Source organism: Geotrypetes seraphini, chromosome 6 (genome assembly GCF_902459505.1).
Source record: "Geotrypetes seraphini chromosome 6, aGeoSer1.1, whole genome shotgun sequence".
Taxonomy (NCBI): domain Eukaryota; kingdom Metazoa; phylum Chordata; class Amphibia; order Gymnophiona; family Dermophiidae; genus Geotrypetes; species Geotrypetes seraphini.
This window is the reverse complement of record NC_047089.1, coordinates 181563529-181591496: the sequence shown is the minus strand read 5'-3', so window position 1 is coordinate 181591496 and position 27968 is coordinate 181563529. Positions and strand designations below refer to the sequence as shown.

Below are 27968 nucleotides of genomic sequence, written 5' to 3'. Positions count from 1 at the left end.
CGTGTCTTCATAGCATCCGGCAAGGCGCAGGAAGTGGATCGTGCTTGCATTTTTCTAGTTTTCTTGTGCAGTGCGGTGACAGCATTAGCGATGGCTTCAAGGTTATTGGCGCAAAGTATGGTGCGGATTCTGAGTCGTGGCGGGATAGCACCCGGGGTCCTTCGCACCATGTCAGGCGGAGGTAAGGAGTAAGGAAGGTGTCTTCCTCGATCTTCTGTCAGCGGACTCTTGCTATGCTCTAGTCTGGGTGTTTCTATAAGCACTCGGTTGGAACCAGAAGACGGGAGAAGCACTAGTCGTATTCTGTATGTTTGCTGTAGTTAGGTGTGTGTGAACAGGACAGCTTGGGGATTCCTGGAGCAGAAGTCAGCCCATAGTTTGAAGATGCTCCTCAGGTGCGGGATGCAAGTGGGGCGGGAAGGGAATACACTGCGTCCCAGCGCAGGGGCCTCGGGTTTCTACTGTTTTTAAAGGTAAATCAAAGCCACATAGGCGCATTCCTGGAGCAAAATACAAGTAGGCGCCATTCATACGCTGAAAATATATAGCCCAAATCTCATTTTATCATAAAAGGATATTTCAACAATTTCTTCCCTCTCAAGTAAGCATACAAAACAGAGATAGGTCTAGTTACCCTCCTCAACAATAACCACAGATTTTCTAAATGTTCCTTCCGAGTAGAGGCATCCTTAATCCACCCCTGAAACATAATAAAATGTCTCAATTGTGTATGGACAAAAAAATCTCCAGATGATAAACCATATCAGTCTTGTAGTGCTGAAAACAGAACTATGTCCAGCAGAACATCCCTAGCCCTAAGTGCTCCCATCTATCAAAAGCTCCTCCCTCCAGGCTTCAAATCTAGGTTTCTCTCTTAAGAGATGCTAGTGTTAACTACTTCCTCTGCAAAGTTCCCCATACCTGTTTCAGATGCTTCAGAAAAGGATTTGACACCCCCCTGTAATCTGTCTCTCAAGATATGTGAAGCCTAGAGCCAGTATTTTAGTTTGAAGAGTCCAACAAAAATGGCTCCAGCTAGTTATACCTGTTCTATCTCTGCCACAGTCCAATCTAACAAAAATCGTAACTGTGCTGCCTAATAATACCAGAAAAAGTTAGGCACTGGCCTTCTACTGTGTTCCACAAAATCTTTTTAGATAATCTTGGGGGTCTTCCCCAAATAAATCTAAAAAAACTAATTGTGCAGAAGCTTAACACACCCTTTTAGGGACTGGAAAGGGAAGAGTGAAATAAAAACAATATATGAGGCAGAACATTCATTTTTAGAATGCAGTTCTACCCCACTATGATAACCACAACTCTTTACATTACTGTAAATTGAATCACATCAGTCGTACTGTTCGAGCATAACTTCATATAAATGAACCAAGTCTGGGGAGTTGAATGTAGTGTAGTGATTTAGACTAGGTTAAGAATAAAGTGTTGTTATAGCTGTTTTCATTTTTAAAGGTAATAAATACAAATAAAACAACAAAAGAAAATAAGATATATTTGTTTTTATGGCCTTAACATAATACATTTTTGATTCGCTTTCAAAGGCGATACCATCTTCTTTAGAAATAAGCAAATTACCGGTATTAGAATACGTAAATGAAGCATAAAGGTATTCCAGTTAAGGGAAAGGTGAGGGATGAGAATCTAGCCTTCCAACAACCACCTAATAATGTGAAGCAAAAATTTGTGAAAAGCAAACTTCTAACAGAAGCTGAAAAAAGAGAATGACACACCACTGCTGTATATCAAGTTGCAAGCTATGCTAGCACATATCATGGGACTCAACAGTTACATGGGATAAACATTCAGCATAAAGGGATCCTACTCATGTTCTTCTCCAAATAATACAGAGCCATGCAAAAGTTTTGCATCACCTCCTAGTTATACATTGTTCTGTCTCTTGCTGGATCACAGCAATGTTTCTGACGCCTACTGCTGCGTATTATATACTGACGTGTTCAGAATTTTATGCTTTATCACTCTGCACATTTTAAATTGATTTAGGACTTCAGATATAAGACTTGTAATGCATAAACTGTGGAATGTCAAAAATGTCAATATTTCGCGTCAAAACTGGATTGAAACAGTCCAATCAGATCACTCCGTTTTCAACCAATGGCGTTTGTTTTGAGAAACCAATCACAGCACAGCATTCATGCACATATATGGTGAAGCAGGAAAATCAGTTTTCATAACTATCTGCTACTCCAGTGACAGCATAATCGCAACATGGGAAAAGTTAAAAATCTTTCAAAAGAAGAATGTGTGATGGTGGTTGTACTTAATGAAGAAGGCTATTCAAGCTGGCAAATTGCAGCCGGGTGAAGTGCAATCAAGGTACACTTGCTCAGTAAGAAAAAGGAGACAGGAAATGTGACTGACAGGGCTCAAAGTGGAAGACCATGCAAATGCACTGTGCGAGAGGACAGGGTTGTTCACCAGATCTCAGTGGCAAATCACAAACTCACATCACCAGAATTGTCAGCCAAGTGGCAGGAAATGTGTTCAGTGAACATATCTGCCTCAGCAGTATGTCGGTGGTGCCTGGAGTTTGGTGTATGTGGCTGTAGAGAAAGAAAGAAACCATTGATAACGGTGATGCAAAGAAAGTGATGGATTGAGTGGGCCAGAAAGTACAGCATGTGGACTCCAGAGGTGTGGGAAAATGTTCTCTTAAGCAATGAGAGTATTTTCTGTGTGTTGCATGGCAGAGTTGGAGACTGCTAGGAAACTCAGAAAAGACCACAGTAAGCTGTTTTGAAAATCCACCGCCAAATTATATGAACGCTAAACTGACTGGAACTGGTTTAGCAACCACGCTAAAGTTTTGTGAATCTTCCCCTCAGTCCAGCAAACTAACTCTCACTCACCAGAGGCTCTGCTTATCCTTTATACTTATAGCAAAGGCAAGATATGATACAGACAAGAATTTTCTATCTTTGGAGTTTGGTTTGGAAACCTAAAATAAAATTGTCTACAATAAATATAAGTAATATTGTATGGTAAATTAAATATGAGATGGAACCACTACACAAATATTCATATACTAAAGCTCATTACCAGAGACTTTAATCTAGCAGGTATCTAGAATATACGGAGAAAAAACCTCAGTGTTCCAAGAGGCAAACTCGGGGAACTTCTATGGCAATTATAAAATTGTCATAGGAAACACATCCTTGGTCTGAAAAACTCAGTTCAACAATACTTATTTCCAAAAACTTTTAGTTAAAAAACCTACACTTATCTTTGAGAATATCTTTTTGTCCTCTGGTATGGGCAAGATCACTGCAGCGCAGTGAAGCAAATCACTCGGTGCTGTTCCATTTAGTCTAACATAACACTGAAGATACCCAAAAAATTCCCGACAGGCCCTGTTTCGCAGCTGTGCTGCATCAGGGGAATTTCTTTGAAAAAAATGAGCCGCTGCTTCAACGATCCTCTCTAAGAGTATATGAATATTTGTGTAGTAGTTCCATGTCTTTTTGATATTCAGCTTGTGTGGAATTATTGTAAATTAAATATGAGCCCTTATGTATGTGTATGTACATATATATGCACCTCCCATTTTTCATTACCACACCTGTTCCCAATCCAGCCTAAAAATGGCTCTCAGTATGCAAAGTAGTACTGGACTTCACTGAAGACATTTATAATTGTACCTAGACAGAAAGTCTTTTAGAAAAAAGTTTTTGTTTCTCTTTATCAGGAATTCCTACCGATGAAGAGCAAGCTACTGGTTTGGAAAAGAAAATCATGCAGGCCACCAAACAAGGAATTGTAAGTGTGTGTGTGTGTGGGGGGGGGGGTTCTAACCCTGTTGTGTGTTGATACATAGTATATCTCACAGACTGTTGGCTGCCATTCTAACTCACTGTACATGTCCTCACTGACGATTACCCCCAAGTCTCGTTCTGCTACCGTTTTTGCTAGGATCTCGCCATTAAGGGTATAAGACTTGCATGGATTCTGGCTGCCCAAAAAATGCAAAGTTATGCACCTGGGCAGCCAGAATCCATGCAAGTCTTATACCCTTAATGGCGAGATCCTAGCAAAAACGGTAGCAGAACGAGACTTGGGGGTAATCGTCAGTGAGGACATGAAGGCTGCCAATCAAGTGGAGCAGGCTTCGTCCAAGGCGACAAATCATGGGCTGCATACGAAGGGGTTTCGTCAGTCGTAAGGCGGAAGTCATTATGCCATTGTATAGATCCATGGTGAGGCCCCACCTGGAATACTGTGTGCAATTCTGGAGGCCGCATTATCGCAAGGATGTGCTGAGACTGGAGTCGGTGCAAAGAATGGCCACCCGGATGGTCTCGGGACTCAAGGATCTACCATACGAAAAACGGCTTGACAAATTACAGCTATACTCGCTCGAGGAGCGCAGAGAGAGGGGGGACATGATCGAGACGTTCAAGTATCTTACGGGCCGCATCGAGGCGGAGGAAGATATCTTCTTTTTCAAGGGTCCCACGACAACAAGAGGGCATCCGTTGAAAATCAGGGGCGGGAAACTACAAGGTGACACCAGGAAATTCTTTTTCACTGAAAGAGTGGTTGATCGCTGGAATAGTCTTCCACTACAGGTGATTGAGGCCAGCAGCGTGCCTGATTTTAAGGCCAAATGGGATCGGCACATGGGATCTATTCACAGGGCAAAGGTAGGGGAGGGACATTAAGGTGGGCAGACTAGATGGGCCGTGGGCCCTTATCTGCCGTCTATTTCTATGTTTCTATGTTTCTATATGGCTTGGGTTTTAAAAAATATTTATTAATTGCATTGCCTATGTTTGTTGCCCAGGATGATGTACAAGTATTACCGATAATTAAACAAATATATAATGCATAATAAATAGCATAAAAAATATAATGATTCTATATAAACCCAAGACCACCATATAAGTAGTAAGTGGTTGTAATACACTTAAGTACATGCCTGTTGTCACTATTATCAGCATGGAAAGCATTTCTGAAGAGAGTTGTTTTTTGGGGTTGGTGTTTGGTTTGTTTGTTTGTTTTTTGTTAAATCATTCTTTAAACCCTGAAAATCTTTGCAGAGGCACAGTTCTCTAGGGAAAGTGTTCCCCAAGTTGGAGGGTTGGCACTAAACTTTCTTCTATTACATATACACAAGAGTCTATATGTTAGGTGATCAATCCATGCTCACGAACTACTTGCAAAAGGGTGTCAGTCACATCTTTCAGCTCCTCTTCACCAGTGGACCGCGGCGTAGGAAGCAGCTCCGAAGCAGTGCAGGGATCGCTGGCATCGCGATCCTGCTGCGGGCTGCTTCGTAGGTGGTGCGGGGAGGCCAGGGGGGCGAGCGGTCCTTCGGGGTGGGGCGGGCAGGCAGGCAGGCCTTCAAGGGGGAGGGGGGGTGACAGACAGGCAAGCAGGCCTTCAAGGGGGGGACAGGCAGGCCTTCAAAGGGGGGGGGACAGGCCTTCAAAGGGGAGACAGGCAGGCAGGCCTTCAAAGGGGGGACAGGCCTTCAAGGGGGGGGACAGGCAGGCAGGCTTTCAAGGGAGGGACAGGCCTTCAAGGGGGGGGACAGGCAGGCCTTCAAGGGGGGGGGGACAGGCCTTCAGGGGGTGCAGGCCTTCAAGGGGGGGGGACAGGCCTTCAAGGGGGGGATAGGCCTTCAGTTTTTTCCTTATGCAAGCAAACCAAGAAGAGATGTTCTGATTTGCTCTGTTTTTTTATTATTTTCGGTGTAGGTTTATTCCATTTTCGGGAGGCTTTGGTGCCAGAAGACTCCATATTTGGGGCTTCTCTGCCTGAGAGAGAACGCAGGCTCTGCAAGGGTGAACTGCAGCTCGCAAGGCAACCCCCGGGTATACCTGATGAGCCAGCCTGATTTGTGTTACCTCAAGGCTCAGGGTCCATTTCCCTGTGAACCTGCTCAACTGATTTATTAGAGGCTTGAGTGCAGACTGTGAGGCCTCTGTGTGAATCTTTTTGAGTTTCAGGAAGCCGGCTGCATTTTATTCTCCCCCTGTCATGTCACAAATATTTGTGGGGGTTGAACCTTCAGTTGATTCCGGTCTGACTGCAGCCTGAAGATTTCCAGGTCTGAACTGTTAAGAACATAAGAATAGCCTTACTAGGTCACACCAGTGGTCCATCTAGTCCTGTAGCCCATCTTCACGATGGCCAATCCAGGTCGCTAGTACCTGGCAAAAACCCAAATAGTAGCAATATTCCATGATACTGATCCAGGGCAAGCAGTGGCTTCCCCCATGTCTGTCTCCAGGAAATTGTCCTAATCTTTCTTAAAACCAGCTGTGTTAACCACTCTTACCACAACTTCTGGCAACACATTCCAGAGCTTAACTCTTTTCTGATTGAAAAAATATTTCCTCTTGTTGGTTTTAAAAGCAATTCCCTGTAACTTTGAGTGACCCCCCTAGTCTTTTGTAATTTTTGACGGAGTAAAAAACTGATCCACTTGTACCTGTTCTATACCACTCAGGATTTTGTAGACTTCAATCATATCTCCCCCCAGCCGTTTCATTTTCAAGCTGAAGAGCCCTAACCTCTTTAGTCTTTCCTCATACGAGAGGAGTTCCATCCCCTTTATCATCTTGGTTACTCTTCTTTGAACCTTTTCTAGTGTTGCTATATCTTTCTTGAGATAAGGAGACCAGAATTGAATGAATTACTCAAGATGAGGTCGTACCATGGAGCAATACAGAGGCATTATAACATTCTTAATCTTGTTAACCATCCCTTTTTTGAATAATTCCTAGCATCTTGTTTGCTTTATTGGCTGCTGCTGCACATTGGGTGGAAGATTTCATCATATTGTCCAGGATGACACCCAGATCTTTTTCTTGGGCACTAACCCCCAAGGTGGACCTTCGCTTCTGGTAATTATGATTTGGATTATTCTTCCCAATGTGTATCACTTGCATTTGTTCACATTAAATTTCATCTGCCATTTGGATGCCCAGTCTTCCAATTTCCTAAGGTCTGCCTGCATTTAACATGTGTAAACAGTTTAATGTCATCTGCAAATTTAATCACCTCACTCATCCACAAGGATGCAAGGCAGAAAGTTCTTTCCACTTCAGTCAGGCTGAAGCAATACTGACACAGGCAGGCAGCAGCCCATTCTTCCCGAAGGGGAAAACTGGGTGGGGGGTGTCATGAAAATTTTAATTTAGGGGTTTCTGGAGCCAGAGATAGGATTCCCCACCTCCAAAACCTCTTTCCCTGTGTTTTTTAACTTTCAGGGAAGCCCCCACAGGCTGATTCTGGCGTGATTTTTCTGGTGGCAGCCATCAATGATTTTAAATAATCTTCTTTTTCTAAAGCCTCCATCTGCCTCAAAACCCCTCAATTTGGCTCAAAATTAAACTGGGATGGATTCCTCAGGGTGTTCTACTCCTGTATCATGCCAGTTTTGTGCTGGATGGTCGGCTGAGGAGCATCCATGTACCATCGTGCGTCGGCGCATGCGAGGGGGGTGGGAGCCTTGGACTTAGCTTCCTCTGAGTCCTCTAGGGCTGGAGAACTGCATGGGGCCCGGTGTTAAGGAGAAAATCTTCCCAGAGTTCTCAAATAGCAAGTACACAGAAACTGCGGAGTTCAAAAGAAACTAGTCTGAGGTCCTTGGAGCTTCCATCCAAGGATTTACTCCAGAATTTGTTAATCTGTGGAAAGCTTATTCAATGGGCCCGGGATGCATTGCTCTGTCTGGGGGCATTCCAATATCAGACCAGAGATAAGTGCCTCTTCAGGAGGTCTCTCTGCTGCGCAGGAGGCCGACTCCCAGCCCATGTGACCAAGCAGAGCAGTACTGAGAGGAAGGGAGATCAGGCTCCAAGCCTTTTGTCTCAGGACTCTGCTTCCTTCTTGGAGGATTCCGGTTACCTGTCAACGACCGGGAGTAAAGAAGCAATCATTGCTCTTTAACAGGGAGATGAACCGTTGGTGCAGTGACTGTTCAAGTTGTCTATAGTCCCACATGATGACATGGATGCGCTCAGGGAGTTGAAGTTGGAGCCTTAGCAGCCACCGACCTCACAGTGCACGTTCATGAGCAGCATGAATGCTCAGACCACCTTTTTTCCATCTCATTTGGTCACTGAACAGTGGGAGAGTCCATGTGGCTTTGGAATGTTAGCAACTGTTTAGTCAGCTGAAGGTGGATTCCCCAGTGACTCAAGTAACTCAACAATATTTTCAATTTGTTTGCTGTCCCGCCTTTTGGCAACAGCCCCACACACTTTCACCAAAGTGTTGGTAGTGGTCGCTTCTGCAGGATGGGTTTACAAGTGCACCCCTACCTTGGATGATTGGCTGATTAGAGCATCATCAAGGCCGGAGGGCAAGCAGGCACTGCAACAAGTTGTGGATCTCCTACACGATCTGGGTTGGATTATCAATTACAAAAAGTCATCTGAAGCTGACCTGTCTGGAGTATCAGAGTGTGCTTTGACACAGCGAAAGGCCACGTCTTTCTTCTTGAGCCACACAAACAGAAGCTCCAGAAGCAAATTTTGGATCTATTAGCGGTGCCAAATCCTAGAACCTGGCATTACCTTCCGGTGCTGGTCTCCTTGGCAACCACTCTTGAAGTAAATTCCTGGGTGAGGGCACATATGCCCCCTCTCCAGAATGCTCTGCTTTCCAGGTGGTCCCCGCAGAGGCATTTCTTATATCAGCTTCCCTGATCAGGGAATGTGAGGAACAGCTTGCATTTGTGGCTCCAAGGGGATGCCTTATTGAAGGGCATATCCCTGCGAATCTCCTTATGGGTGACCCTAATGACAGATGCCAGCCTGTCTGGCTGGAGAGCCCATTGTGATGGTCATCCGGTACAGCGTTAATGGACCCTCCCACAGAGGAAATAGTCTGTAAATTGCCTGGAACTCTGAGCCATTAACCTAGCTCTGAGGGAACAGTACCTGGAGGGAAAGGAAGTCTGAGTGTTCTCCAACAATATCACCAAAGTAGCTTATGTGAACAGACAGGGGCACCAGACGTGCTTCCTTACATATGAAGGTTTAGATATTGTTCCAGTGGACAAAAACCCGTCTTCCGGTACTTAGCAGCCCTCTTAGTGGGAGTGGAAACTTACAGGCTGACTTTCTCAGCCAGCAGGCTCTAGATCCAGGGGAATGGTCCCTGTCCCAAAGAGCCTCATTGTGCAATACTGGTGAAGGCCAGAGATAAACCTGATGACACCAGCGAAGAATGCAAAAGTGAAACATTTTTACAGCTTAAGAGGCAAACTGATAGTGCAAGGTTGGACGCTTTGGTTCAACTCTGGCTGGAAGAGAGGCTTCATTTTGTGTTTACCCCGTGGTGGGCTGGGTTATCTGCAGTGTTGTGTCTCACCAGGTACTTGTGATCTTGGTAGCTCTAGACTGGTCTTGCTGGCCTCGGTATACAAATCTTGTGTGTCTCCAACTAGACAGATGCCGCCTGTGCATGCTGATCTTCTCACGGAGAACCCAGATCACTTTGGTTTTATGGCATGGCTATTGAGCGCACGGCCTTGACCTGCAAGAGCTATTCTAAGGTAGTTATTACTACTCTCATTCGAGCAAAGAAGCAATCGATATTTTTGTCCTATACTAAGCCCTGGAAGGATTTCTAGCTCTGGTGCTCCAAAGATCAGGTTGAGCCTTTCACAGCATCAATTCCTATGAGCCTGGCATTCCTTCAAGCCAGATTAGAAAAGGGCTTAGCAGTGGCATCTCTCAAGTTTCAAGTAGAGGGCATGCGCAAATGCTCAAAGTCCAGTCCAGCCCAGCACAGGGAAGAGGGAGGATCTCCCTCGCCCAGCCCAGGCGAGGGAGGATCTTCGGGCACTGGCACGTCCTGTGCATTGGTGCTGGTGCCGGTGCCCAATCGGGGTAAGCGATGTCTGCGGTGCTGGGGGGATGTAGGATCGCGGGGGAGGGGGGTGATGCGAGCAGGGGAGAGGATGCCGGTTCGCAGGGGGGATGCCGGATCGCAATGAAAAAAAAAATTGTATAACGCGCTCACACATATAACGCGCATGGTTATGCTCGGTTTGTAAAATCGTGTATAACGCGTGCGTTATATGCGTGAAAATACGGTATCCGTGGGGACGGGAATGGTGATGAATTTTGTCATCGTGTCATTCTCTACTTTTCATGTCAACCAAGAGGTTTGTCTACCTGCTTTTTATCCCACAGTGTTGAACAAGCAAGATGAGATATTGCAGAGGTTTCTTTGAAAGGACAAATGAGAGTTGCCTTTCCAACCATCATTTTGTGCTGACTAGGCAGATCAGCTTCCAAGGCTCCTATCGCCAGACAGATTTACATGGCAATTTCATCAAAATACTTTGGCTGTGGCAAACAGCTGCCTATTTCTGTCAAAGCTCATCTGACAAGAAGTGTGGCATCTTCACGGGTGGAGTCCCAGGCAGTTCAGCCTGAAGAGATTTGTAGAGCAGCTACTTGGTCTACTCTCCATACCTTTATAGAGTGAACATGGCAGCTCAAGAGGATGCCACTTTTGATCCTAAGTCTTACGGGCAAGCCCTAGACGTCTGGCACTGCTTTGGTATGTCACCTAATGTACAGACTCCTGCATATATGTAACAGAATGAAAGAGTAGGTTCTTACCTGGATAATCTTGTTTCTTTTAATATATACAGCCCACACTGTGCATTCTGCAATTCACATGCTTTCTGCCTCAGACGGTAACTTTGCAGAATCAGATTCTGCCAAGGCAGAACTCCTAAACAAATACTTCTGCTCAGTCTTCACCCGTGAAGCGCCGGGAGCTGGTCCACAGCTTCAGACGGGAGATAACAAGAAAGACCCGTTTCAAGATTTCGAATTTACACCCAGTAGCGTCTACAACGAACTATCAAGACTCAAAGTAAACAAAGCCATGGGACCGGACAACCTACACCCCAGGGTGCTCAGGGAGTTAAGTGAAGTCCTGGCAGAACCATTATCTGTGCTTTTCAATCTTTCCCTACGCACAGGAAGAGTCCCCTTGGACTGGAAAACCGCCAACGTAATCCCACTCCACAAAAAGGGCTGCAGGACAGAGTCAGCAAACTACAGACCAGTGAGTCTCACGTCTATAGTATGTAAGCTCATGGAAACACTGATCAAACGGAATCTTGACACAATCCTAGATGAAGAAAACCTACGTGATCCCCCACCAACACGGGTTCACCCAGGGTAGATCCTGCCAATCTAATCTAATTAGCTTTTTTGACTGGGTTACTAGACAACTGGATGCCGGAGAGTCACTGGATGTGGTATATTTGGACTTCAGAAAAGCATTTGATAGCATCCCACACCGAAGGTTATTGAACAAGCTGAAATCGATAGGATTAGGAAACACTCTAACCACATGGGTTGGGGATTGGCTGAGCGGTAGACTTCAGAGGGTGGTGGTGAACGGTACCCCATCCGAAGCGTCGGACGTGATCAGTGGAGTGCCCCAGGACTTAGTCCTGGGCCCGATTCTGTTCAACTTATTCATAAGAGATATGGCGCAAGGACTTAAAGGAAGGGTATCACTGTTCGCCGACGCCACCAAACTTTGCAACATAGTAGGCAAAAGCTTGTTACCTGATAATATGACACAGGACCTACTGCTGCTGGAACGATGGTCAACTACTTGGCAGCTAGGCTTCAATGCTAAAAAATGCAAGATAATGCACCTGGGTAAGAGAAACCCGTGCAGAACTTATGTACTAAATGGTGAGACCTTGGTTAGGACCACGGCAGAACGCGATCTAGGTGTGATCATTAGTGATGACATGAAGGCTGCCAATCAAGTGGAGAAGGCTTCCTCAAGGGCAAGACAAATGATGGGTTGTATCCGTAGAGGTTTTGTCAGCAGGAGACCTGAAGTCATATACAGATCTATGGTGAGGCCTCACTTGGAGTACTGTGTTCAGTTTAGAGAGTTGCGCGGGGACAGAAATCCCACCCGTCCCCACCCGTCCCCGCCAAAATCCCACCCATCCCCACCCGTCCCCGTGAGGAATCCCTCCGTCCCCACCCGTCCCCGTGAGGAATCCCTCCGTCCCCACCCGTCCCCGCGAGGAATCCCCTCCGTCCCCACCCGTCCCCGCGAGGAATCCCCTCCGTCCCCACCCGTCCCCGCGAGGAATCCCCTCCGTCACCATCCTTCCCTATAAACTTCAGAAATAGTTATTTTATTTAATTATGCTACTGAATTAAAGGCTCTGGTAGAGACCCATTTACAAATAAGCAAAGAGACTATTAATTTGGAAATATTAATTGGGAAGAATACATACTTTGTAAATGGGTTTCTACCAGAACCTCTAATGTAAATATAAAATATAAATACTCAGCTGATGAGAACCCACAAACTGTCAGCTGAGGACTTCCTTTGCAGTTGGCCTGGGGTCCCTTTTGCCAAGCTTGGCAGGCAGCAGTAGCGTCCCTGAGTCACAGATGCTGGCACCTCAGTGGCTCATGGATGCTGCCAGCGACTGCTGCGCTTGGTGGAGGGGAGTTCTGACCATCTCTAGAGGAGGTCCTCTGCTGGCGGTGCTTGGGGATCCCCACCAGTCACAGCAAGGGCCAACAAGTACTTCAACACTGTAGAAATAAAACCAGAAATGCATTTCCTTTTCTTTTGAACACAAAACAAAGATATCTGCCATATACATTTCCCAAGGCAGATGACTCTATGCAATGTCACCTCGGTAACAAAATACAAAAATAGACAAATACACCCCCTCCCTTTTTACTAAACCACAATAGTAGGTTTTAGCACAGGGAGTTACGCTGAATGCCTCGCGCTGCTCTCAATGCTCATAGGCTCCCTGCGCTAAAAAACAATATTGCGGTTTAGTAAAAGGGAGCCATAGTGCAAAATATAGATAGCAGATATAAATTCTCAAAACAGACACATTTTGATCACTAAATTGAAAATAAAATCATTTTTCCTACCTTTGCTGTTTGGTGATTTCATGAGTCTCTGGTTGCACTTTCTTCTTCTGACTGTGCATCCAATCTTTCTTCCTTTCTTTCAGCCTCCTGTATGTTTCCTCTCCTCCAGACCTCATTCTCTCCCCCAACTTTTTCTTTCTGTCTCCCTGTTCCCCCTTCTTTCTGTCTCTCTGTCTGCCCCCTTTCTTTCTTTCTCCGTGCCCTCCCCCAAGCCACTCGGTTTGCTGCCACCGCCATCGGGGAATAGTCCCCAAGCCACCGCTGTCCCAAGCTTTCCCTGCAGAAGCGTCGCGCTGACCAGCATTCCGCTCCCTGACGTCAATTCTGACGTAGGAGAGGAAGTTCCGGGCCAACAAGGCATTTCTCCTCATTCCATCCAGCCTGAGCCCCATCTCTCCTTGATCCAGCATTTCCCTTCTGTGTCTGTCAGAATTACCATTCCACCTATTTTCCAGCATCACCCTTCTTTGTGTCCATCTCACCTATATCCCTATCTCACCACTTTTTCAGAATCTTCATTTGTCTCTGTCCTTGTCTTTACCCCATATTCACCATTTGCCCTTTCAATGTCTTTATCTCCCCCCCCCCCACACACACTTTTTCAGCATTACTTCTATGTCTCTATTTCACCTCCTCTTCATGTCCCCTCTGTATCTCTATCCTTATTCAGAAGGTCCTGCTTACCCTTTCTCTTCTTTGTGTCACTATCTCCATTTTCAGCTTTCCCCCTTTTTCCTTTGTTAATGCACCCTGTAGCCAGAATCTTTCCACCCTCTCTCCACTCCGGCCCAGCCCAGTATGAAATATTTCCTTTTGTTTCTCTCCCCTCTCTCTTCTCCTCCCTCACCCACGAGTCCTGCATCTGGCCCTCTCCCTTCTACCTGCACCTGGCAACACCCCCCTGCTCCGCGGCTCTCTTAAGCAACTCGTCAGCAGCGGTGATCAAGACAAGCTGCCGACATCGAGGCCTTCCCTCTACGAGTCCCACCTTTGTGGAAAAAGGAAGTTGAAACAAGCGGGACTCGCAGAGGGTAGGCCCCGACGCCAGAAGCTTGTGTCGATCGTTGCTGCTAAGTTGCCGAAGAGAGCCGCAGGTAGAAGGGAGAGGGAGATAGGAAGGCTGTAGAAGCTCCGGAGCATGACACCGAACCCGGCCAGGATGATTTCTTTTTCAGGCTGCTGCTGCCGCTACCATCCCCCACCCGAAATGACAAAAAACAGCCTAATGCCCGCGTCGGGAAATAGCCATGCTGAGCAGTGAGCTCAGCACGTACACAGATGGAAAGCCTTGCTTGCTGATTGGTCCGGCGGCACGGTGGGGCGGGGCCGCCGGACCAATCAGCAAGCAAGGCTTTCATCTGTGTACGTGCTGAGCTCACTGCTCAACATGGCTATTTCCCGACGCGACGCCAGACTTGCATCGCCAGAATTTAGGTAGGTTGTTTTCATCCCCGTGGGAGTCCCGTGGGCAAGGGGGCGTCCCCGTGGGAGTCCCGTGGGTCAGGGGGGCATCCCCGTGGGAGTCCCGTGGGCCAGGGGGCGTCCCCGTGGGAGTCCCGTGGGCCAGGGGGGGAACCCGCGGGATCCCCGCGGGACCCGCGGGATCCCCGCGATCCCCGTTCCCGTGCAGACCTCTAGTTCAGTTCTGGAGACCACACTACCGTAAGGACATGCTGAGAATCAAGTCGGTTCAGCGAATGGCCACCAGGATGGTCTTGGGGCTCAAAGATCTCACGTATGAAGAAAGACTAAAAAAATTGCGGCTGTACTCACTTGAGGAAAGAAGAGAGAGGGGAGACATGATTGAAACATATAAGTACATCATGGGTCGTATCGAGTCGGAAGATGATATCTTCTGTCTCATGGGACCCTCGACCACCAGAGGGCACCCGCTGAAAATCAGGGGAGGGAAGTTTCATAGCGACTCCAGAAAGTACTTCTTCACCGAAAGAGTGGTGGATCACTGGAACAGACTCCCACCGCAGGTGATTGAGGCCAGCAGCGTGACGGATTTTAAGAGAAAATGGGATACTCACGTGGGATCTTTAAGGGAGTGAATTCAGGGGGGCGGATACTTGGAATGGGCAGACTTGGTGGGCTATAGCCCTTTTCTGCCACCATTTTCTATGTTTCTAACTCTATGGTCTTGGTCTGGATTTCTTCTCATGTCAGTTGGATGAATATACATGATTAACTTACTAATAAAGTACTGAGTTTTTGAGCTTTGCAGTTCTTTATGTGTTAGTGCTAGTTGCACACAGCAGGTTGATTCATTGATAAATCTATGTTGCAAATTCCTGCTAATAGTTCTTTTTCATGAGTTACTGAGCAGAACAGAAATGTATGTTATTTTCTGGGACGTTCTCCGTGACCCTCCCTTCTCTTTTCTTCTGTTACATTAGAGCTCAATTGCTTTGGTACAAACTGAAGAGGGCACTAGACTCCACTGGTGAAGGAGGAGGAGCTGAAAGATGTGATTGACATTCTTCTGCAAACAGTTCACGAGCATGAATTGATCACCTAATGTACTTACCCTTATGTATATTAAGAGAAACAAGCTTATCCGGGTAAGAATCTAAGCTTTCATTACTTGTCTTAGCCAGTTTAGCGTGGGATATTTTCTATGAAGAGTACAGTGGACATATCTAATTAGTTCTTTCTAGTATAATATATCTAGTAGTCCTGAACACTAGGGTTATGCATCTGAACCCACAAGTCACTTGCAAAATATCATCACCCATCCTTCAACTCTGCCTCCTTCACAGTGGGCTTTGCTCCTGTCCCCAAGTTGCTTAAATGTGATTCTGATCTGCTCTGCAGTTTTCATTTTTTTCCTGTCATTTTAAGTTGGAGTCTCGGTGCCCAGTGGTTTCCTCTTGTTAGGACCTTTGCCTGGGAGAAGATGCGGACTTACGCTGTGGAAGTCTGTTGCTAGCAGGATTAACCCTTGGGGACATCTGTCTAGCCAACCTGCTTAATATTTTTGGAGCTCAGGGACCATCCCCTGAGTAGCTGCTCACATCCCTGATTTATCAGGCGCTTGATCACTGGCTGTTTGGCTCTTTCCCAGCTTGGCTGGGATTAATAGCAGGCTGGCTTCATGGTCATCCCCCCTTCACAGTGAAAGAGTTTTCAGAGGTTGAGGCTTAATCTGACATCGATCCAACTGACAACCCAAAGGCCAAGTTTGTAGTGTGAGCTTGTGAGGCAGAGCCCTTCTCTATTTGTTCCAACTGCACTTTTGAGCTCAGGCAGGCAGGCAGGCATCGCATGGCACAGTGGGGAAAATTGAGGGGGTGTCTGGGAAAAGTGAAATTTGGGGGTTTCTGGGACCAGAGCTAGGGGTCCCCTCCTCCAAAACACCTTCCCTGTTGATTTTTAATTTCAGGGGAGCCCCCCACAAGGCCGTTTTTAGCATGAATTTGCTGGCACCAGTCATCTTGGATTTTAAATAGTTTTTTTTTTCCTAGAGCCTCTATCTGCCTCAAAACCCCTCTATTTTGCTTAAAATCAATGGGGATGGACCCCTCATGCCTTTCTACCCCAGTATCATATCATGGCTAGCTGGTCGGCCGAGGAGTTTGTGTACCGTGGAGTACATTGGGGAGGGACAGGAGCCTTGGTCTCAGCCTTCTCCAGGGCTGGGGAACTGCAGGAAGTTGAATCCCAGGTGAAGAGGACCATACCAGAATCCTCCAAAGGAGATTTGATTAAGCACAGACATGTGAACACTGCAGAATCTAGAAGGGCCTTCAGGGAGTATCTGCCATAATCATTGAGACCTCCTGTGCAAGCCTGATGTGGAATTCTAATTTAAATTGCTGAGGTCCCCTAGCATCTGCTGAAGACGCAACAGTGGGGGTGACACTGGGGGTTAGTCCTCAACCCATGCCAAGTGCAGATGAGGACCCAGAGCTGGACCAGAGTATCTAGTCTTGACATCAACTGGGAGGATGGAAGGTCCCAGGATGCAGTTTCTCTTGGCAAGTCTACTTCTCTGCATGAGACCTGCGGACAAGAATCCGTGGTGGCCCTGGATCAGGGAGAAAACCCCATGGTGTGGCAGCTGTTCAAGGTATCAGAGCTCACAAGCTTAATAGCTAATTGCATGAATTGCAGCTGGAATTTCAGCCAGACTTTAAGTCAGAGTGCTCAGTTATGACTCCAACCAAATTCTTTCCATCGCATCACTGACCACTGGAGTCTCCCGAGGGGTCCCTGCGAGTGACCAAGTCTATGGCTAAGCTTTACCCAATGGCTCTGGATTTTCAACAGCTATGTGTTCAACTGAAGGTGGATTCGCTGGTAGTACAAGTCACCAAGTGGACTTCCCTGCTCAATGAAGGATGTTGAAGGATACTCAGAACTGGGGTGAATTATAGAAAAGATACTCTGTATAACATCTTGAGAGTCATGAGCAAGGTGTCGGCCTAGTTTGTCTTCACCCGACAAATGCTTTGGATCAGACAGTGGGTAAGAGACTCAGCTTCTATGACCACCCTAATCAGGCTTCCTTTCAAGGGGCATATACTATTTGGAAAGGGTCTGGATGACCTGATGTCCAGCATTATGGATTGTCATCCTAAGACCTTGCTGGACAGCAGACCCTGGGTGGCTCAGAGTCCGGGGTGCGAGAATTTCCATTATTACGTAGGAGGCCAAGTGATGCAGAGGTCCTTTCAGGGGTCACGGCAGAGGTTCAGTGGAAGCAGAAGGCAGCAAGCCTTTGGCTCTTGCCCCTCTCCAGCTTCCAAAAGAGCGCAGTAACGCCAGGCCAGCACCCCCCAAGATAGGGAGCAAGCTGTCTTACTGGATGGTCTGGGCACAGATAAGTACAGATCATTGGGTTCTGGAGGTTGTTTGAGAAGATTACAAGATTGAGTTATGTGCTCCCCTTACAGACCTCGTTGTAGATTTGCTGGTCAGAGAGAGCCTCAGAGTCCGGGCAATTGTGCAAAGGCTCCTGGATTTCTGCACCGTAGAGACAGTTCCGGATGAAGACTCGGGCTCAAGCAAATACTGCATATACTTCATAGTGCCAGAGAGAGGTTCAGACGACAGGATGCCAAATCTAGACTTCAAGTCAGTCAATCCTGTGCTTACGCATTTGGTTATTGCGGCAGTGGCATCTGGGGAATTTCTTGCCTTCCTTGATTTGACAGATGCCTATCTCCACATTCCTGTTTTTCCTGCTCACAGGAGGTACTTGTGGTTCCATGTGCTGGAGCAGCATTTCCAACTCTCTGCTCTCCCCTTTTTGGCCTTGCCATGGTGTCTTGCACTTTTACCAAGGTGATATGGTGGTAGCAATGCACCTACGCAAGGCAAGAATCGAGTGCACCCATATTTGGAAGATTGACTGATCAGAGCTCCGTCCAAGGAAGAGGGTGAACTGGCAGTCTCAAGAGTGGTTGAATTCTTGCAGGACTAGAGATAGATTGTCAACTTCAAGAAGAGTCAATTAGAACTGACCAAGCGCTTGCAGCGCTGGAAGTTCTGTTGACACAGCTGTAGTCCAGGTTTTTCTTCCAGAGCCATGCAAACTCTGTAGGTCCTGGGGTTGATGGCGGCAGCCATAGAGGTAGTCCCTTGGTCCAGAGCACACATAGAAACATAGAAGATGACGGCAGAAAAGGGCTACAGCCCATCAAGTCTGCCCACTCTGCTTACCCACCCCTTGTCTATGCCCAATTTCCTTATCTTGACCCTCGTAGGGATCCCACATGGGTATCCCATTTATTCTTAAAGTCTGGCATGCTGTCTGCCTCGATCACCTGCACTGGAAGCTTGTTCCAATGATCAACCACTCTCTCTGTGAAGAAATACTTTCTGGTGTCGCCATGAAATTTTCCGCCCCTTCAAGACTCTCCTGTTCCTTTGGTCTTCTCACACGGACTCATTTTAGCGATTACTTCTGTGGACACCGGATGTGAGGAACAGCTTGCAGTAGTGGCTGCAAACGGCTTCCCTCTCAGGGTGTGCCTCTCCATATACTCTCCTGGGAGATACTGGAGGGGGGGGGTTATTACAATGGACAACCGGTTCAGGGTTGTTGGTCTCCGACTCAGCAAAAGTGGTCCATAAATTGCCTGGAACTTGGAGCCATTCAGCTGGCATTGCAGGCCCTGGCGAAGTCCCTGGAAGGCAAGGTAGTCAGGGTATTCTTGGACAATGCAACAGTGGTAACCTATATACCTATATAACTTATATCTAGAGGCTCAACTTCTCTTTCGGTAGGCAGAAACTGATCTGCAGGCTCTCTCAGCTGCACATGTTGTGGAAGTGGAGAATGTTAGGCAGACTATCTCAGCAGGTAGACAGTCTCTCCACAAGCGTTCGACACCATGTCTGGCGGTTGGGGCGCCTACTGATGGATCTCAAGGTCTCACAGCAAACACAAAGGTGGATCACTTTTACAACTGAAGATACGAGCCCAAAGTGCAGGATTGGACATGTTGGTTCAGCCATGGCCATAGAAGAGTCTCTTATACATGTTCCGCCCCATGTCCCAAGCTAGGTCGAGTCATCTAGGGCTGGTTGTCCTAGTGGCACCCGATTGACCCCACAGACCTTGGTATGCAGACCTAGTTCGCCTACAGAGAGACAAAGACCTCAGATTGAAGGTTCAGGTAGATCTCTTGACAAAGGGTCAGGTCCCCATAGAGAACCCAGAACACTTTGGGTTTATGGCATGGCTCCTTAGTGGGCAGCCCTAGTAAGGAAGGGGCTGTATTGATGTGGAGGAAGAAATCTTTTGTCTTACAGGTCCCAAGGCGACAAGAGGGCATCCGCTAAAACTCAGGGGGGGAAGATTTCATGGGGACACCAGGAAGTATTTCTTCACCGAAAGGGTAATTGATTGATGGAATGGTCTTCCACATCAGGTAGTCGAGGCCAGAACCACGCTCGACTTCAAGGGACGATGGGACAGACGGGTGGGGTTGCTCCAGAGGAATGCTTAAAAGATGGATTCCTGAAGGAGGGAGGGTTCTTGAGTGGGCAGACTTGTTGGGCCGTCGGCCCTTTTCTGCCATCCTACTCTATGTTTCTATGTTGACTCAGAGGTGGTTGTTTTCAATCTGCTTAGAGCCAAGAAACCCTTGATGGTGGTGGCCTATGCCCAGGCCTGGAAGACTTTCCGATAGTGGTGTCCTAAGATCGATACGAAGCTCTTACAAGCCCGATATCAGTAGTCCTGGAATTTTTTAAGAGGGACTTGAGAAGAGCCTGTCGGTCAGATTGCTGAAAGTGCAGATAGCAGGCCTTTCACACTATCAAGGTTGGGGAGAGAGAGCATCTCTGGCCTCTCATCCAGATGTGGCAAGACTCTTTAAAGAGACTCTCAGATTGCAACCTCCAGTGTGTCTACCATTCCCATCCTGGAACCTTAATACCATTTTGCAAGTTCTCAGTAGTGCTCTATTTGTGCCCTTACAGGAGGCTTCCCTCTTAGATCTGATGTAGAGAATGACATAGGGACTGTTTCTCATGGCTAGTCGCAGCAAATCTGCAGAAATTGGGGAAAAAAATTGGCTGTTTGTCATGGGTACAGGAACAAGGCTTTTCACCACCCTGCAGAGCAGTAAATGGCCTTGTCCCCACAATAAAGGATCTGCCAAGAGTCATTTCCCTCCCAACCCCTCCTGGCCAACAGCTCCCCTCATAGGGATAGGGACAAATTTTTTTCCCTGTGTCATTCTCTAATCTGATGGTCAAGACTGTGTTCTTGGTGGTGCTTACGTCGGCAAGACAAGTCTCTGTAACAAGCTTTCTCTTTTAAGAAGCCATTTCTTAACATTATTGAACAGGGCTTTCCTTTCACATGGTTCCGTCAATCAGAAAGTCCATTTCCCGCCTTTTTGCCTACAGAGTCGAAGGAAAAGGACAAAATATTGCATTTGCTAGACATCAAGAGAGTGCTTCGCTACCTCGAAGTTACCAATGAGTATTGAGTTTCTGGTTATCTTTTTGTTCTGACCAGTCATGGTAAGAAAGGCAGGTCTGTGTCCAAGTCCTCGATCTCCAGATGGATTAAAATGGCAATTTCCTCTGCTTATATGGGCTGTGGTAAGCAACTGCCGATTGTATTAAAGCCACATTCCATCAGAGGGGTGGCTACCTCATGGGCAGAGGCTCAGGCAGTCTCCCATGGAGATTTGTAGAGTAGCAACATGGTCTATTCTTCATAACCTTTACCAGGTTCTATAGAGTAGATATGGCAGCGAGGGAGGGCACTGCTTCTGGGTCCTCAGTATTAGAGGCAGGCTCAGTTGTCCCGCCAAAGACTTGGGAGACTGCTTTTGTACGTCCCTAGCATTCAGGACTACTAGAAAGAAAGATTAGATGTCTAGTAGTCCTGAAGTACCCCTTTGCCTCCCTCCCACCTGACAGATCATGTCCTTCAGATTCATAATAGAGAAGCAAAAACAATACAATAGAAATCAAAGTTAGCCCAAGCCTGCCCCCAGAGTCCCACAATTAAGTCCGCAAGCAGAAGTTCCGCCAAACTTGCTCATAGCCATGTCACTTACTATGTTGAAGAGCAGTAAGTTGGTACATGAGCTGCCACTGTTGTAGCTTCTGCACCACCATTACAGTGGTTCTTGACTGCTTTTGTACAAACTGAGGGGGCAGGGACAAGCTTACTGGAAAGGAGGCATAGTTGAAGGGTGGATTATATCATTCTGCAAGCAACTTACAGGTTCAGATGCATAAACCTAGCATTCATGACTACTAGATACATCTACAAGAAAGGTTATCAAGTTTCAAGTTTCAAGTTTAATTTTATTTGATGTATCGCTTATTACAAACTAAGCGATTAACAAAGTATAACAATCATCGTTATATTATATAATATTGAACACTAAAGGGGTAAAATGACAGTATTATAATATTTCTTTAACTAAAGGGAATTTGACACACAAAACAATATTGACAGACTATGACACATATGGAATGAACATAAGGGTTTAAAGTTACAAAAATATTTTCCCTAAAAAGGGAGAAAGAAAGGTCTGCAATGGGAGGGGAAAAAACAATGGGGAGGGATTGAAAGTTCTCTGATAGAAATTGGCAATGAAGGGAGTTTAGAGATCAAAAGAAATTTTAAAAAGAAATGTTTTTAAGTTAGTTTTGAATTGGTTTAAATTCTTATTTTTCCTTATATATAAAGGAAGAGAATTCCAAGTAAGAGGAGCCACTACAGAGAAAATATCGTGGCGTTTTGTCCCTACGATTTTTAGAGAGGGAACCATTAATAATTCTTGGGATTCAGAACGTAAAGAGCGATTTGAAGAATGGGGTATTAATAAACGATCTATGAATTGTGGTTCATTAGTATTTAGTGTTTTGAAAATCAGTAGAGCTATTTTATAAGTTATTCGGTTATTTATGGGCAGCCAATGTGATTTGATTAGCAGAGGTGTTACGTGGTCATATTTTTTACCATTGTGAATTATTTTGATTGCTATGTTCTGTATGATTTGTAAACGTTTTTTTTCTTTTTGAGTAATATTTTGTAGCAGAGAGTTGCAGTAATCAAGTTTTGTTATAACAAGAGAGTGCATTAAAATATTTAAGGATTGTGGTTCTAAATATTTTGTCATTGAGCGGATTAAACGAAGACGATAAAAACAGCATTTAACGATGTTGTTAACGTGTTCTTGATAAGTAAACTTGTCATCTATGATTACACCTAAAATTTTGAGTGAAGTGACAGTTTCAATTATTAAATCATCTATCATGAAAGGAGAAGATAATTGTATTCCCTGTTTTGAAGGAAAAAGGAGGACCTTTGTTTTTGGTATGTTAAGCGCGAGTTTGTTGTGAGTGAGCCATTCTTTAATTTTGACTAATTTTTGATTGACTTGGGCTATTTCAATAGGGTTTTCTAAGTTGCATGGATGTAATAATTGTATGTCGTCCGCATATGCGTATGCGGAGAAGCCTATAGACTGGCTAAGACTAAGTAAAGGTGAGAGAAAGATATTGAAGAGTAAGGGGGAAAGAATTGAACCCTGAGGAATTCCGAAAATAGGTGAGTATGGAGTAGATTTGGTTTCATTGAATTGGACACTGGAAGACCGTTCTGATAAAAAAGAATTGAACCATTGTAGGGCTATATCATTGATACCAATTGATTGAAGTCTGTCTAGTAAAAGAGAGTGGTCAATGGTGTCAAATGCAGCGGAAAGATCAAGAGAAAACAAGATGACGGATTTGTGGTGATCTAGGTTATGTATAATGTTGGTAGTGAGACCTATTAATGAGTATTCTGTGCTATGATTTTTCCTAAAACCAGTTTGGTTGGGGTGTAGAACATTTGTGGATTCGACAAATTCTGATATTTGATTAAAAATTACTTTTTCTGTGATTTTTGCTAGGAAAGAACCTAATATTTCTCTGTTACATTGAATGGCATCATTGTTCTTATTTAAATATATATATGTTGCACACCTTTTGTCACTGATTTCCACTTTGTGCCACTTTAGGATCCATACAGTATATTTAAACCAAAGCAATATGCTGGGACCAAGGAAGATCCTCACATTGTTCCCTCCATTACCAACCGTAGGCTTGTTGGGTGCATCTGTAAGTATTCTCTTGTTAAACTAATGCTTTTCATTCAACCTATACTTGACTCAATTGCCATTTCTTTTGAGATGCTTAGGGTCAGTCCATGTCAAGTAGACCAGGGGTCCCCACTCAACCAAGTTTAAATTTGATTAAACTTAGAATAGATGTTCTAAAACGTCTAAAGTAAATGGTGCAGAATTTTAGGAAGAGGAAGTCTTGTAGTTGTTTTTTTGTCTATGGCCTTATAGAAATCAGTAAAGGGATAAAAAAAATAATTGATTTTATGGATAAATGGAGTCAAGTTTAAGAAAAAAGAAAATGGGGAAAAAATTCCCAGAAATCATTATAAATATTAGACACAATCTCCCAAATAAAGTACGTACTACAAGTCATCCTATACACTGTACTAAAACACTCATGTCTATACAATAACATCTTTTTGTACAACCCCACTCTGTTCCTGAACTCTCGAGTAGTCGATTCCTTATTGCTTCCTACAAGAGATCTCACTTCATTTCCATACTTTTGCTCCTTCTCTCTTACCTTTGGACTGCCCTCCATTTCCTCAGTTGTCTTCTTACAAGAAAGAGAGTAGGCGCTTGTCTTATCTTCTCATGTTTATTTTCTTTAAATTCAGTCTTTTTTGCTGATTTGCATGGATTCTTTTCATGCTGCAGAGGATCCCCTTGGGGACAGCTCTGGCTGCAGGAGACAGCAGACTCTGAGACAGAGTCTCCTTCAAAGGGGTTGGCTTCTTTGCAGTGCACCTCTTAGACAGCCTGCATTTACTGATCTAGAGCACAGGGACTGTTCTCTTGGGAGCATAGCTCACCCCAGGTTCATCCGCTAGTGAGTTTGAGCACAAGCTGTGTGGCTCCGTCACGCTCTATCAAGGACCGGGGCTGAATATGTTCGTCCCCCTAGTTGTGTGCCAGGCACCAGAGGGGGTCAAGGTCTCCAGAATATTGGGCCTGAGAGGCAGTCAGAAGATGCAAGCAGTCCAATTTTCAGGCTTATTGAGGCAGAGGATCTATCTCCAAAACACATCATTTGTGTTCAAAAACAGGTGAGATGAACTCCTCAGGGCAGGATACTTTTTGGATTCATGTCCTATTAGCGGCGGAAGGAAATCGGAGAAGCATCTGATCCACATGTTGCGTGGCAAGTGTGGGGGCAGGAGCCACTACTTGGTCCCCTTGGCCCCTCAGGTGAGGGGATTCTGGGTCCCAGTTCGCCCAAAGAACATACAAAAAAGTCCAAGTTTGAGCTGGGGGGGGGGGGGGAGCAGCTTGAGTGCATCCCTGTTGCAGCACAGCTGCAATTCAGTGGCAAAATCATGCAAAGTACAAAACAGGGGCCCTCTGCCCCTTGGGGTAGGGGTTCCCCCTGAATTTATTAATATAATGTTTCAGTCCTATTTGATTTATCAAGGCTCCATGAATCCATCTGGTATTGTGACCATGCCAGCGCTGAGGGGTTCCCCCACCCCCAAGAGCACAAGTTCCCAGCAAAAGTGCCATGCATAGCCTGGGGAGAACTCTCCAACACTATACTTCAGTTCTGCTCTGAAACAAGTATAACATTATCAAATTATACAAAACTGCATGCAACTGTGGATGACTCAGATGGTCCAGATTCCATTTTTATGCCTTCTACTTTCCCTGACATGAACTTCTACAGTGGGTGATGATGCTGCAGCTTTAGGGCTGCAGGACCCAGATCTGGGGGTTGATCCAGAACTTGGGGAAGACCCCATTGTGCGCAGACTGCTCAGGTCGTCAGCACTAATAGGGTTGATTTTGGAATTCCACCAGGAGTGAGTTAGATTCCTCAGACCTCTGAAGCGAAATGCTCTCAGCCACAGTCCTCCGGTTTTCCAGAGCATCCAGATTTTACGAGGATGCTTATGGATCACTGGGAAGTGCTGAAGGGCCCCTGTGGGTGTCAAAGGCTATGACGATGCTACATTTTACACTGGTACAGTTGGATAGAATTTGTGATAAGTGGTTTGTTAAGGTTTATACAGAGCTGTGGGATCTGTGTTCTGTTCAGTAAGCAACACTCCTCACAGCTTTGTCTGACCTCTGTTGACTGCACTTTGCTATCATTCTCATATCTGTCTGGTGTCATAGGTCTCAAAATAATTGCCTTTATCTCTCCTTCCTGCAGGTGAGGAGGATAACACTTGTGTTATATGGTTCTGGTTACACCAGGGAGAACCTCAGCGCTGCCCTTCATGTGGGGCCCATTACAAGCTGGTTTCCCACCAAGTCCCCCATTAGAACTCCTGATCAAGTTCATGAGAACTACATGTCATGTTTGTCTGACTCATAGTTTTTTGGCAAGGAGCCCTTTCTGTGTTAAAGTTTACATTCTGATGTACTGTTTTCTTGTCCAAAGTAGGGACCATAAATTGAGCAACAATCTAATAGGCTTATACTTCAAGTGATGTCTTGCCTGGTTATTTAACTTCTCTATATTTTTCCATATTAATTTTTTTTATTTTTTTTTTAATAATAAAGTTTTATTGTGAAATAGAAATACAAAATAAAAGATACAATAATCTGGGAACAAATACAACCAAAAACCAAAACACACAATGAAAGAGTCTACTGCGTGGTGTCTGCGCAGAGACAAATGGACCCAACCAAGCACTAACCCCCCCCCCAACCCCTCCAAGCACTCCAGTGTCAGAAATTCAAGAGGGCACTTCGGGCGCCATGGGACAAGCTATCCCAAACTGGAGCCCAAATTGCCCAGAATTTCCTCCATCAACCAGGGCCACAATTCTTGACATCCAAATATTCATACTTCTTTCCATATTAATTAACTTAGTGATGTTCTGTGCTTAAAAATGTATTTCTATATGGACAAACAGGATCACAACAGCCACACATGGGTGAAGTAACTACCTGAGGGAGCCAACTAGTCTCTCTTCCTAGAGCTCATGAACCTCTGGAAAAGTTTGACCATGTGTGAGAATTCTGGCTCTCCTCAGAGTGCCTTGGGTTCTTTTTCCTTTTAATAACTTTTCTTTCTTTTTCATTTTTAACAAACTGTCACTAAATTATAGTTTGTGTTAAGCACTGGTTGGATGGAATGCAATAACACCTCATATTGTCCTCCTACCTTCTCTGCTTTTCCCCACGCATATATCGTCTTCATATGTTTCAGTAGAACCAATCACTATTTTTTTTTAATTTTCATATCTATTGTGATAAATTGCAGTGAGATTTTTTTTAAAAATATGATTATCCCAACCTCTTCCTCCACTGTTCTATACTTGGTGGGTCCACTTGTTTCCATCCATAGTATATAGTATGCTAATTCACACAAAGCTGTGGAGAAAGGGGCTAAGGTCAGTATCCTTGTAGGTAACATTTTAGGTTTCATCTAGTATCATTCTTGAATTGTAATGAATTTCCTTTTTGATCTATTTCCAAAATGTTTTAATTTTTGGTCACACACCCCCCCCCCAAATATGAGGAATATGCCTCTGTTCCCCCATCTCCACCAGCTGCTTGATATGGATGGAAACATTTTCTTGTATCTTCATCAGGGTTAAGTACCACCTTAATAATCTATTGTCTTTAATAGAAGTGACATTCTGTTAACCTGTGTTTATCACCTTTTCTCACTACTTCTGAGACTAAACTCCTCTTTTATGAAACTGCAATAGCAGTTTCTAGCATGGGGAGCCACGCTGCTCCTGACGCTCATTGAGTTCCTATGAGTGTCGGGAGCAGCGCGGGCCATTCAGCGCAGCTCCCTACGCTAGAAACTGCTATCGCAGTTTCGTAAAAGGAGGCCTAAGTCTGTCTTCTAATCAAGCATGTATTTAAATTTTTTTAAGGTTATGGTGTATTCCTTTCCCATGTAATGGAGAATTCAGATCCTTTGGTCCTTTATTATGCACCCATATCTTTTCAAAAGACAGTAACCTTTTGCCAAATTGCCTATTTTTCCCTTCAGATAATGCAAAACCTGTCTTATTGAAAATAATCTCCCTCTCTTAGAAAAATATAGCCTTTTTGTTCTCAATCTTTATTGGGAAAATGGATATTGTCCCCCTTCCCTTCCCCCCCTTTTTTCCCCCTTAATGTCTATAAACTCCCCTTCTGTGGTTGGGCTAAATGCCTTATTATAGCAGAGAGGCATTACTAGTGATATATTTCCTCTTTACTATCCCCTATACGTTCATAATGTCTTAAAGGATTTTCAAAATGTTCCCTATGCTTCCCCACCTGTCCTAACTAAGGAACAGATTGTGCAGTACTATGATGAAATACCATTACTATCTGGACAAAATTTAGAAACAATTAACAAAGATGTAGTGTGAATAAACTTAGTTGCTGTGATACAGAATGTAAAGTAATATACCTACTACAAAAATCTGTTTATATAACAATCTAATTCTGTCTAATTTTTTAATATAGAGGAAATGCTTAT

The 27968-nt window shown here is 45.1% G+C and overlaps 1 protein-coding gene across 1 annotated transcript; it reads left to right on the top strand.

Annotated features, from left to right (window-relative positions):
- On the top strand, positions 1 to 27968 carry LOC117362655 (cytochrome c oxidase subunit 5B, mitochondrial). The gene is made up of 4 exons (XM_033949398.1): positions 1 to 181; positions 3722 to 3792; positions 23435 to 23534; positions 25689 to 27968. The coding sequence occupies exons 1-4, from the start codon at positions 91 to 93 to the stop codon at positions 25799 to 25801; spliced, it is 375 nt and encodes a 124-aa protein (XP_033805289.1). The 5' UTR covers positions 1 to 90; the 3' UTR covers positions 25802 to 27968.